Source organism: Neomonachus schauinslandi, chromosome 3, assembly GCF_002201575.2.
Source record: "Neomonachus schauinslandi chromosome 3, ASM220157v2, whole genome shotgun sequence".
Lineage (NCBI taxonomy): Eukaryota > Metazoa > Chordata > Mammalia > Carnivora > Phocidae > Neomonachus > Neomonachus schauinslandi.
In genome coordinates this window covers 137195836-137209522 of record NC_058405.1, presented here as the reverse complement: position 1 = coordinate 137209522, position 13687 = coordinate 137195836, and the positions used below count along the sequence as shown (strand labels likewise).

At 38.7% G+C, this 13687-nt stretch overlaps 1 protein-coding gene across 2 annotated transcripts in view; it reads right to left on the bottom strand.

Annotated features, from left to right (window-relative positions):
* The window catches only part of MTX2 (metaxin 2), a 61506-nt gene extending 48570 nt beyond the window's left edge, over nt 1–12936 (bottom strand). For both annotated transcript variants that reach the window (XM_021702833.1, XM_021702834.2), the window contains exon 1: nt 12712–12936. In XM_021702833.1, the coding sequence (XP_021558508.1) occupies nt 12712–12751 (40 nt within the window). In that variant the 5' untranslated portion in view covers nt 12752–12936. The remainder of the gene's footprint in view (nt 1–12711) is intronic.
* Between the last annotated feature and the right edge of the window lie 751 nt (nt 12937–13687).

Here is a 13687-nt window from a genome sequence, read left to right as displayed (position 1 = left end):
CGACCCTTGGTTTCAGCTCAGGTCATGATCTCAGGGTCCTGAGATCAAGCCCTGTGATGGGCTCCACGCTCAGCTCAGACTCAGCTTGTCCCTCTCCCTCCCACTTTGCCCCTCCCCTTCCCCCCTTCCGTGTGCACAGATGTGCTCTCTCTCTCTACCCCCTTCTAAAATAAATAAATCTTTTTTTAAAAAGTTTAAAATACAATAATACAGGTGGTATAGAGAAAAACATAGGTCTTAAAGTCAGACATATCTGAGTTCCCCTCCCAACTCTACAGCTTATTATCTGAGTGATCTTGACCAAGTTGCTTAACCTATTCTTGCCTCAATTATGTAAAAAGGGGAAATATTACCTGTAATATTCATCTGTAAAAAGGGGAAATATTACCTAAATCATGTAAGTGCCTTATTACAATTTCTAGCTTACAGAATATATCAATAATTAATACTAACAGAAGTGTCAAACCAAAAGTACATATTCTGCCTGAGGAAGACAAGAAAGAATTCACAAGAAGAGATAAAATCTGAACTGGGTCCAAAATATAATCAGAAGTGTGCCAAACAGAAGGTGAGGGGCAGGGAGAGGAGCTGAGATGTTTACTAAAAATCTAACACCCCAATTCAGTTTGAGAAGGGACAAAACATGCTCAGTAAAGACTTCCTAAATTACCATTTCTATTAAGCAACACACCACTTTATATTGAAATTATCCATTTCAATGGATGTGTCCTACATAAGAATGTTAAGTTCCTCAAAGGCAAGAATTGTTTTACTATTCTAGGTAACTCAGCACCTAGTGAGGACCTGGTGCAAATTAGGTACTCAATCTAACAAATAAATATATTCTGTAGGAATCAAGCAGGTCTTTTGCTATCTAAAGCCTGAAAGATACCTGACAGCAAAAAGTTGCTATAACTCTGGAAATAAAACCATCAAAGCAAATTAAGGAATGATTACATCTCAATAATATGTACTAAATTCAACAGTGGAAACTCATAAACTCACTTTCTCTCCAAATTGTTTAATGGTTCCTAACAAGAGGTGCACAGTCCAATCATCTATGAAGTGTTTTAAAAATATACCTAAAAATTGCCCTAGAGCTGCCCTCAACCTTCACATATAACGAGCCTTTGGTGAGAAAAAAGGGAACATGTGTGCAAGTGCATGCATGAGGTTTGAGATATGCCATGTAATACAAGCATGGCTTGTTTTAGAGAGCTCCACAGATAACTGACTGTAATGTGCAATAACACCCTACCATTTTACACACCATTCTACCTACACCCACCTCTCATCCACCCCATCTTGTTTTAGAACCTATATGAATGGGACTAGTCCGTTCCCAGATCTAATTAAAACAGACTCAGCTGACCCCTCTGCACCAGTGTATTATCACACTGTCCACTGTGGCATATTTCATTCTTAAAAATGGCCACAACAGTATAACCTGTGCTACAAACTCTTCTAGAACCTCACCAACAACCCACCTACCCCATCCACCCATCAAGAGGTGAAGTTGGGGCGCCTGGGTGGCTCAGTCGTTAGCGTCTGCCTTCGGCTCAGGTCATGATCCGAGGGTCCTGGGACCGAGCCCCGCATTGGGCTCCCTGCTGGGCGGGAAGCCTGCTTCTCCCTCTCCCTCTCCCTCTGCTTGTGTTCCCTATCTCACTATCTCTCTCTGTCAAATAAATAAATAAAATCTTTAAAAAAAAAAAAAAAAAAAAGAGGTGAAGTTAAATCCCCTCCCCTTGAATCTGGGCAGACTTCTAACTCTGGTGTGACAGACAGAATACAGCAGAAGTGATGCTTCAAGACTTCCAAGGCAAGGTCATAAAAGGTGATGCATCCTCTCCTTTGGTAACTTGAACAAATGCCTTTGGAGCATTGAGTAAAATGACTGACTACTCTGAGGCTCCCAGGCTCCAAGGAAGCCCAGGCCACATGGAGAGGCCATGTATAAATATTCCAGAAAACCACCACAGCTGAGTTCCTTGTCAGCAATTCTTAGACATGTGAGTGAAGATGCTTCCAGATGTTTCCAGCCCACTATTGTTGGACCCCTAGCCTTTGAGTCTTTCCAGGTGAGGATCCAAACATTGTGAGGTAGAAACAAGCCATCTCTCCTGTGATGTGTCTGAACTGACCCACAGGATCCATGAATATAATAAAATGGCTGCTTTACATCCCTAAATTGTGGTGTGATTTGTATACTACAATAGTAACTGAACAGTTACAGTTTTGATAGTTACTATTAGTTACAGATCTATCATTAAAGACAGAATTAAATATTAATCCATCTGAATGAAGCCTCAGAATTAAATCAGTTACCAAGCTGACTCCTGACCATGTTACATTTATAAATTCCATTCACTGCTTCAGGCATAGATTTTGACATTTCCACCCTCCCTCTAGTCAGTGCCATTTTATTAACTCATTACTTGAAATTTACCTTCGTGATACCTCACTCTCCAACTTCCTGGCCACATCTTGGCTCCCTGACCTCCAGTCCCCAGAATTTGGAACCCAGTGACTACAATGGCTTACCTCCATCAGAAACTCTGCTACATTATTCAAGAAATGAGAAAAAAAATAATCCAAGAGAAAATTGATGTAATTATGCTAGCTAAACTCAAAGCTTACTATAATCTTTTTGTAAAAAGCAGACAGGTAAAGCCATTTACCTATGATACAAAGATAATCCAAAACAGTAAATAATGAAACATACTTTATATGTCTTTAAACTGCACTCTATCATTTCTAAAAATGAAGAATATTTAATATTCTTTCAAAATATTTAATATTAAAATTACTTTACCTTCTCCAAACAGCCACAAAATGATAGTATGGGAAAATCAGTACAAGTATATATGGCAAGAAGGAGAAATCTGTTTAAGAAGAAAATACATCAAGAATAATTCACAATCTTGGGGCACCTTGGTGGCTCAGTCAGTTAAGCATCTGCCTTCGGCTCAGGTCAAGATCTCAGGGTCCTGGGATCGAGCCCCAGGTCAGGCTCCCTGCTCAGTGGGGAGTCTACTTCTTCCTTTCCCTCTACCCTTCCCCCCACATGCTTGTGCTTGCTTTCTCTCTCTCTCTCTCAAGTAAATAAATATATTTTTTTAAGTATAATTCACAATCTCAAAAAAAAAGAATTCACAATCTCAACTAAAAAATAAATATAAATTACCACAAATATAGTTAACATTACATAACCAATTCTCATCCACTAGCCAAACTAGGATGTTAAACTGATGGACAGTAAAAATTACAATTAGGGGCGCCTGGGTGGCTCAGTTGGTTAAGCGACTGCCTTCGGCTCAGGTCATGATCCTGGAGTCCCGGGATCGAGTCCCGCATCGGGCTCCCTGCTCGGCAGGGAGTCTGCTTCTCCCTCTGACCCTCCCCCCTCCCATGCTCTCTGTCTCTCATTCTCTCTGTCTCAAATAAATAAATAAAATCTTTAAAAAAAAAAAATTACAATTATAACAATGTCTAATAAAAAAAGAAAGTAGCTTTTACTTTTACATTCTTATTAACATACAATCTTTTTTAATTTATACAATAAAAAAATCAGAAGCTTATCATTCATGATGCCAAACATTCCCCTATAATGTAAAGGCTAATAATCAAAAGAAAAGGAGGTTAACAAAAGGCCAGATCATTAAAGCACCAGCTGCCAATATTAGCTTACAGAAATAAATGCTGGAGTAATTATGGCCCTCTTCCTGTCTAATAAATGATACAATTTATTTGTATGAAGTTCTAGTCAGTGCTCTAGTTTGTCCAGGTAATGGAATATGACATGGGGGCAATTCCATGACAATATCTAAGGATACTACATCCCCTGGGATAAATATACCCAACAAACTTTTCTGACAATCCAAATGCGGATTAAGTCATGAAGAAACCTCTTTGGCATAAAAGTTCATAAAGATAAAAATATATAATCAGCACAAAAACATAGCTAAGTGTATAAGCACAATGAAACGCTTTTTACGGTTTCTATTTTGCTAACGCAGTTACAGTTAATGGGAATTGCCATGACAAAATGATTGTTTTTATGAAAAGAACCCTCTTTATCACAAACCAATCAAAATTCATTTTTATTACTGATGTAGAAAAGTTCAAAACCATGATTCATTTATAGAGCGTACAAAAATAAGAAAAGTGTTCAAGAATAGAGGATCATTTACAAAGCAATAAAAAATTAAAACATGCATTTCTCTTACTGGCAAGGCAAATACTTCTACACATAAATGTCTGTAACTGGATTTGTTGAATATTATAATTTGTCTTTGAACAAAAAATGAGAAGCCTGAATTTAATATCTCATCTCCATTTGGTATCTTCGGTCCATCTGATAACTGCTTATCAAGAAATTTCAAAAATGTCTGAAAACTGTTAAAAAGTTTGATGATATTTTCTTTCAATTTTCACTCAAATATGGAGGGCTTGAGCTAACGTTAATGACTCAAAAGTCCTCACAGAAATAAGACTAGCAAATCTTTATGGGGTACCCATCACCAAATCTTTTAAATTAAAAACTAAAAATCATGTAATTTCAGAGTATGGAATGTTAATAAAGCATACAAGAAAATTAAAACTCACCTTATGATTAACTATGAACTTACTTCAAGATCTTAACATCATATCAAAGTTTTCTAAAAGGCAACAAAACACTGCCTCTGAGAATTTGGTTTCCAACCTATTCATGAATGTAAGTATGATAAAATAAAATAAGCCACATTGCTCTCAATAAATTGTACTTTGCCTCTACTCTGAAGTAGAACCTATTTTGTCTTTGCTTTGCTTTTCCATCTGCCCCTTCAATATCCCCTTCACATGTGCCAGGTGATAAGCACTACAGTATGAGACTATTCACATGACTAATATGAATGAAAGAAGAGTCTCTGAAATGTGATGGCCAGTTCAATAACTTCTCAATAATTCCTCAGTGCCTTCCTCAATCCTGGAGAATCCTCAGAATACTAAGTAAAACTAACAATATATCTTTATCTTCACAAATAAAAGAATTGAATGCACTGTATTTTTTCAATCATCTGCTACAACCATCATCATTAGATAGTCAGGCATGTGGATATAAGAGCTTTGACTATCAGATATAATAGCTTTATCACTTTCTGCATTCTCAGTAAGCCTTGTGAGCAATAGCATCACTTCGATTTTACAAAGGACTTTTAAACTATGTTTTCCACTTCTTTGAGCTTCTAGTACCCTTCCAAACTGCTTTTAAAGTCCACATTTCCAGGGCACCTGGCTGGCTCAATCTGTTAAATGTCTCACTCTTGATTTCGGCTCAGGTCATGATTTCAGGATTGTGAGACTGAGCCCCAAGCCGGGCTCTGTGCTAAGCTTGAGACTGCTTAAGATTCTCTCTCTCTCTCTCCGTTTCCCTCTGCCCCACCCTCTCCCACCCCCACGCTCTCTTTCTTAAATAAATAAATAAAATTCTCTCTCTAAAAAAATAAATAAATAAAGTCCACATTTCCTAGTACTTACGTGGAAGAGGGATGAAATAGAAAATACTTTATTGATGATATAAAAACAAACTGTTGTAAACATGCCTGTTTTGATAATACTTACTTTCAAGATGCTTACATATGGGTTCCATGGAACCCATAAAACTACTTTTCCAGATCATAATATAAATTAATGCTACTGCTAGAATGAAGTTATTAATAAATTTAAATAATTAAGCACCCACATGCCCACAATGAGATAAATGAAATATTGCAAGTCTTTTTTTAGCCCTTATATAGTTTACTGAGCTTCCAAATAAAGAACAGAACAGATATTGTACTGATTTCAAAAGATTAATAATTACAGTATGATGAAATTAACTGATATGCTTAAAATATAGCAAGGCACTGGTGAAGTAATAAGGTCATTCAGAAAGATGATATAGGGTTACTAGAAATAAAGACACTTTGGACAACATGCTGTCCAAAACAGCAAAAGGATAACATTACAAATATAATATCCTCAAAGGCTCTCAGGCAATAAAAGTGGTAACAGAATCTACCATGTACCACTGTAAAACAGGATGCTTAATATATGTTATAAAACATCTTATGCCCTTTTACAAATTTTGTAAGGAAACTGTGGCCCAGGAAAGTCTGCCCAAAATCACAGAACAACATGGGACACTACATTAAAAACTAATGATGTAATGTATGGTGATTAACATAACAGTAAAAAAATTTAAAAAAAAAAAATCACAGAACAAGAGGCAGAGCTGAGCTTAGAACTCAGTTCTGTCTTACTCCTATGGCCCGGTTCCTAACTTTTATATTCTATTACCTAAGGAGCTTCAATTTCCATCTATAAAACAAGAATAATATCTATCAAACAGGATCAAATTGTTAATATTAGCAATTATCTATCTAAATCATCTAGGACAGTGGCTCAAAAAGGGATGCTTACTCTTATTATCAGTAACTAGATAATTATCAGCTAAGTTTTTAAGGCTAAAACATTTTGGCAATGTCTAAAAAACAGACCACCAATCCTTAGAGGCAAAATCTGGTAAAAGAGAAAAACTAACAGGTAAACAGCTAAAAACGAAATTAATGAACACTTATGGAGCATTTACAGTGTATCAGACACAAGGCTAAGCATCATTACCTTTTCTCATCACCTTTAAAAAATATAAAATTATCTTCACTATTTTCCAAATAAAAAACCTAAAGCTTAAAAAGGGAAGTAATTTGCCCAAGGTCACACATTTAGTAAGCAGCCAGATCTGACTTACTCCGAAGTCCATTGGAAGTGTAAAAGCAAGGTGAACAAAGTCATTGATAGGGCACTGGGCTGGCTCAGTCCCTGGAGCATGTGACTCTTGATCTCAGGGGTTGGAAGTTCAAGCCCTACGTTGGGGGTAGAGATTACTTAAAAATAAAATCTTAAAAAAAAAAAAAAGTGATTGACACTGTGGGAGATTTCTACTGTTTAGTGTTCAGCACCTCTCTCTCCTTTTATGTGTATCTGGTGGCTCTGGGGAGCCCTAAAGCCTGGAGCCACTCCTAGCACAGGGATAAGCAAGGGAGTCAGGCTCGTCCATCACAGTACTCCATCCTTTTGGCTACAATGACTGCTCCAAATGTGCTCACATAACCCAAATGGGGATACTCCACCCTCCCCTAGGATATATACCCCAGTGACAGTAAAAAATTAAAAAGAAAAATAAAAACCTCATGTAATGTACTGGAAAATCTTGCCATTAAAAAACAAAAACAAGGGGCGCGTGGGTGGCTCAGTTGGTTAAGCGACTGCTTTTGGCTCAGGTCATGATCCTGGAGTCCCTGGTTCGAGTCCCGCATCGGGCTCCCGGCTCAGCGGGGAGCCTGCTTCTCCCTCTGACCCTCCCCCCTCTCATGTGCTCTCTCTCTCTCATTCTCTCTGTCTCAAATAAATAAATAAAATCTTAAAAGAAAACAAAAACAAAAACAAGCCAATGAAAATTTAAAATACACAGGCTGTTATAAAAAATTTTGAAAATGATTCAATATTCAGGATTATTTTTATCCCTCTTCTAAAGTTTTAAATCAAGCATATCACCTAAAGATCCAAGCTATTAATGCAAAAATTAAAAATTAAGAAAATTCAAAATTCAAATTCAAAATCATAATTTACCCTTCCTTTCCATATTATTAAATGACAAGAACAATTCAAAATCCTCTTCCACTTTAAGAAATTTATCCAAAGAAATTACTCAGTAGATACACAAATATGTTTATGAAAGCACTGTTCACATCAGAGAAAAATAATATATACCAGTATGGCTTTAGGATACATCAACTTGCTTGATGGAACTACAGTTGCCAGAATTCCCTTTCTACTGTTTCTGACTACAGTCAGCTACAAAGGACATTCTCCAGCAGGCTCTGGGAGGACAAAAGAGAAGCAACAGCCATTGTGTAGCATATAAACACCTTCTCCCAGTTACCCAAACACTAATTTAGGTGCTGCTGTGAAGGGATTTTGCTGATATAAATGAAGTCCCGAATCAGTTGACTTTACATTCATCTAAAGGGAAATTATCCTGGGTGTGCTGGATTTAATTTGTTGCAAGTCTTTTAACAGAGGGCCTATGAGTTCATACGCTGCAAGCAGCACCTGCTGCATGTGCCTTTTCTTCCTCCTGAATCCCCCCTTCCTGGCTGCCTACTTTGTGGACATGGTCCTTGGTTGGCCAACCCCCACAACAGCACAAGCCAATTCCTTGTGTATGTGTGTGCATGCATGTGTGTGTAGACATAGATACAAAGCTAGAGCAAGAGCCAAAGCTAGAGCTAGAGATCAAGATCCTACAGTTTCTGCTTCTCTGGTTGAACTAATATAACACACTAAATACCTACCAAAATAAGACTAGATAAATAATGATTTTTTCATTACAATGAAATATTGTATAGCCACTGAAAATGATGATGTGTAATTCCATTAGACAAGGAAACACATCTCAATGTTATACAACAAAATAGGTTATAAAAAAGTATGTACGTTTTATATTATGTGTTGTTGTGTTTGTTTGTTTGTTTAATTTAGGGGCAGAGAACAAGATAAGCTCTGCTCACCAAAGTTTTAATGATGATGGTGAAACTTTAAAGTCTTAATCTGGGTGTTATGATTTTAGGTGATTGTTATTTTATTCTTCAGATTCTTTTGGATTACTTCACTGTCTACAATGGCCATGTATCATAATTATTATCAGAAAATAAGAGAAAAAGAACCAGTTCTCATCTGACAGGAAAAAATGTAAGAGAGACTTACAGGTTAAAATGTGCCCAGTCTTAAAGACAAACAAGAGTTATCCAAGCAAAGCGGACATTTCAGGCGGAGGACAGTATGTGCCAAAGATGAACTCTACAAATAGTTTAGAAAGGTGAGAATTTAAGAGTGACAAGAGATGAGGCTGAAGAGATGGACTAACTTATGGCAGGTCTTATATGCCACATGACAGTTCCGAACTAATGAAGAGAGGAATCACATTTGCATTTTAGGAAAATAACAATAAAATAACATAAACAAAACCCCACTGAAGCTTGTAGTGTGGAGACTATATTGGAAGGAGGACAGACTAGAAACATGGAAACCAATTCAGACACTACTACAGTAATCCAAGTGAGAAAGGACAAAGTCCTGAACTAAGGTAACAGTGGTGGAGATAAAGAGAGTAACACTAAGGTACAATTGTAAGGAATAAGAACTGCAGGATTTTGGTGGAGAATACACTGGTAGTAAAGAGACAAAAACGGTTCACTTAAGTTGGGGAGTTCAGAGAAGTCTTCCAAAAAGATGCCTTAAGAATAAGGCTCTCAAGAATATCACAGATAGGGCGCCTGGGTGGCTCAGTTGGTCAAGCGACTGCCTTCGGCTCAGGTCACGATCCCAGAGTCCTGGGATCGAGTCCCACATCGGGCTCCCGGCTCAGCGGGGAGCCTGCTTCTCCCTCTGACCCTCTCCCCTCTCATGCTGTTTCTCTCTCTCTCAAATAAATAAATAAATAAAATCTTTAAAAAAAAAAAAAGATTATCACAGATAGATGTAAGACGCCTTTAAATGTTTTTTCTTTAAATATTTTATTTATTTATTTGACAGAGAGAGACACAGCAAGAGAGGGAACAAAAGGAGGGGGAGTGAGAGAGCGAGAAGCAGGCTTCCCACTGAGCAGGGAGCCCGACGCAGGACTAGATCCCAGGACCCAGGGATCATGACCTGAGCCGAGGGCAAACACTGAATGAGCCACCCAGGCGCCCCGCCTTTAAATGTTTCTAAAAGAAGTATCAGTGTGTTGGCTCACACCCACTGAAAGGAAGAATAATAAGCAAACACTAAAAATTAGAGCACCACTGAAAGGAAAAATAATAAGCAATACACTAAAAATGAGAGCACTCAACTACAAAAACCGATTCACAATTATTGTATTTATAATAGGAGTATATAGATATGTATCTCTAATCTTTTGAGGTTGACCTCTTCCATGAAAATCAAATTATTGCCATAAATAAAATACTCTGCATAGCTGCTTGATCTGAGTCACACTTACAAGTCACTTTTAAGTCAAACATAATGTTTCATATAAATTGTTATTTTAGCCACCCCTTATTTCACTGCTTGCCCAAATACAATCTTTTAAAATTTTAAATTATAAGTAAAATATTCTCACTGTAACAATTCGAACAATTCAGAAATGTAGTTCCTCTACTACCCTCCATCAACTCCCTACCCTTATTACTCTGAAATTACTAGTTAAAATGAGCTGAATATTCTGTTTTTCTTTGCTTAAATAAACATATACAAGTTTACATAGGGTTTATTTAACAACAATGGGTTCATACAGTATATATATCATCCTATAACTTATTTTTACTTAAGATAATCATACATTTCAAGCCAATATATTTAACAGGTGTATCTCTTCATTTCTATTATTTGCAATAATGTGGGCATACCATAATTTGACATATATTTAGGACATTTCTGGTTTCTTGCTATTAAAATTAATGCTATAATGAATATTGCTATATATAGTTTTAAATAATGGTACTCCTATTTCTATCAGATAAAAATTCCCTGAGAAGTTTCTGGGTCAAAGGATGGCATTTTAATCAATATTGCTATATTAAGTTCTCAAAAAGTACGTTTACAGACTCACCAACAGTTTGAGGGTAGATTTTCCCCCATACCCTTGTCAGTTCCAGAAATTATCATATTCATTTTTGCACATCTAACTAAATGGAAAACTTTATCTACTTTTAGTGACAGCATCTTTTCATATGTTCATTGTCCATTTGCATTTCTCCATTTGTGAACTGCCTGTTCCTATCCTTTACTCTTGATCCTGTTGTCTTTTTCATTAATTTTTATAGAAACTTATGTGTTTTATCATATAAAGCTTTTTAAATTTTTCTGCAATCAAATCTGCCAATTTTTTCTCCTAGGGATTTTGGATTCTGTATCTTGCTTAGGCCTCCTCTGCTACCCAAGATTACTGAAACTATCTCCTATATTTTCTCCTAATTATTTTATTACAATTTGGTTTTTGTCCTTATTTTACATTTAGATCTTCAATTCATTTGGAATTTATTCTTGTGGTGTTATGACTTGGAGGTGTCCCAATACCATTTATTGAATTATTCATCTTTAAATGCCTCCTTCTAGAGTAATAGATTACAAATAGCCAAGATGGCACACAAATGAAATTCCTAGGAATTCTTAAATTTCACTAACTGAAACAAAAGTCCAAACTTATCAAAAGTTTATCAAAAGACATTTATGATTTTTTCTTTAGAAGAAATCACACATTGGGACATATGGGTAGAGTATACCAGAATCAGCATACAATGTGAAATGGTTGATTTTTTTCACATAGCAGAAATGGAAATTAAATCAATGATCTCACTTTTAACATAAACAGTAAAAATAGAAATAATCATTGTTTGAAATCTCAAGATTATTCATTGATTCAGGTCACAAATTTTTTTTTCTATTTATTTATTTTTTTGATGTAGTGTTCCATGACTGTTTGTGTATAACACCCAGTGCTCCATTCAATACGTGCCCTCTTTAATACCCATCACCAGGCTAACCGATCCCCCCACCCCCTCCCCTCTAGAACCTTCAGTTTGTTTCTCAGAGTCCATACTCTCTCATGGTTCGTCTCCCCCTCCGATTTCCCCCCCTTCATTCTTCCCTTTCTAACTTCTTTTTTTTTTTTTTAAACATATAATGTATTATTTGTTTCAGAGGTACAGGTCTGTGATTCAACAGTCTTACACAATTCACAGCGCTCACCATAGCACATACCTTCCCCAATGTCTATCACCCAGCCACCCCACGATTCAGGTCACAAATTTTTATTGAGCACCAACTAATAGGTGTTCTGGATACAATGGGGGCCAAAACAAGTAGATCCTTACTTTCATGAAGCTTGTAATCTAGTGAGAGCTTCTCTCTCTTCCAGAAAACAATGTATTTAAGTGAAAAAGAAAAAAAGAAATGTATGTTCACACAAATGCAATGCAATGAAAAACATTCTGGCAAATTTTATGACACATTCAGTACTTTCATTTCCAAAATACTACTTTATTTCAAATGTACCCATTTATCCTGGTAACTGTCCATCAAATCAAAGGTGTTTCTAAAAAGTATATGTAGATTGAAAGACATTTCGGTGAATCCTAGAGATCTAGCAAACGGTAATATTGTGTTGCTTGGAGAGGAAGCAAGAACTTCGGTGGCCCTTAAATGGCATCAGGTAACAAGGGCAACTCATTAGTGACAATCACCCAAAACTTCAGATCCCACGACCGAGGCTACCCCACTCTCAGACTAAATCCTTTTAAATACCCGGCCCTTGTGGCCACGCCCCCCATGCCAACCCACGGCCTCCTCCACCCACCCCAGCCCCTCCGCACCCAACCGGAGCTGCACAAAGTAAGCCCTCGAGAAGGAAGACGTTATTACTGCCCCTGCGGTGTGAGCTTGGCTAAGTGTCTCCCCCTCAGTTTTCTCATCCGGGAGATGAGGCTGGTACTCCGTGCCCGACTCTATCCCCAGGCCTGGGTTCAGCACCTAATGCCACAAAAGGCAAAGCTGCAGCCCTAAACCCCACGCTGCTCCCCGCGACTGCCCCGCGACTGCCCCGCGCCGCCCCCGCCTCCATCCGCAGCCCGAAGCCACGCGTCCTACCTGCGATTTGCGAGACGAAGGCTTCCGCCACTAAAGACATGGCTGCTGGGCGGCCCCGCGCCTGCGGTTTCTGCTCCTTACGGCCCTCAGCGTCCTCTTCTGAAACCCCAGCGTCTCCTGCTGCTACCAGGCGTGGTCCCGGCTGAGGCTCGGACTCGCACAGCCCACCCGGATGCCGGTGGAAGCGGCAGGACCCCAAGGTTACCGCCTGGCCTGGCCGGGAACTTCCGGCGCAGCTGACAGTGGAGGGAGAGCGCTTCCGCCGGCGCCACCGCCGCGCTCCTCCCCTGGCGCGGGGGTTCCCGAGTCCTAATCTCCTCGCGGCAGCCCCGCGGCTGGGGGGCGGGGTGCCTGGTTCCCGACCGCTCTAGGCTCCAGCCTGGGGGGCGGAAAGAGGGATCCTGGAGGTTTTCAGTATCCTTTCTGTAAGCGAGAATTTTCTAAGCAAGTTTTTTTTTTCCTTTTTAAGAATTATTTATTTGAGAGCGGAGCCCGAGCGGGGGGAGGGCAGACTCCCTGCTGCCGGGCCACCGCCGGGCGCGGAGCTGGATCTCACAACCCTGAGATCAGGACCTCAGTGGGAGCCACCCAGGCGCCCCAGCAAGTAATGTTTTTAAGTGCACCATACCAGTTCCTTTTAAAAATGTATACACTATTTCATGTCATCTCAACAACCAAAAAGTCAGTATTGTTATCGCCATTTTATGGATAAGGAAACAGGCTTAGAGAGTTTAAACTGCCTGCTCAGGGAGGATGATGAAGCCCAGATTCAAATCCACTTGAATTTTCTGTTTCACTATACTGCTAGATTGATTAGTCCATGGACAGACATTAGTGTTTATTCCTTTATTCAAACGTGCTTGCCAGAGAGGAGGCCATGAGCAGCTCCTAAGCCGAGAGATAGTTTGCCCTTCAATTCTGGACACCCAAAAGAAGCTCATCTTGCAGAACAAGGTAAGTTTCACATACTTCTCCC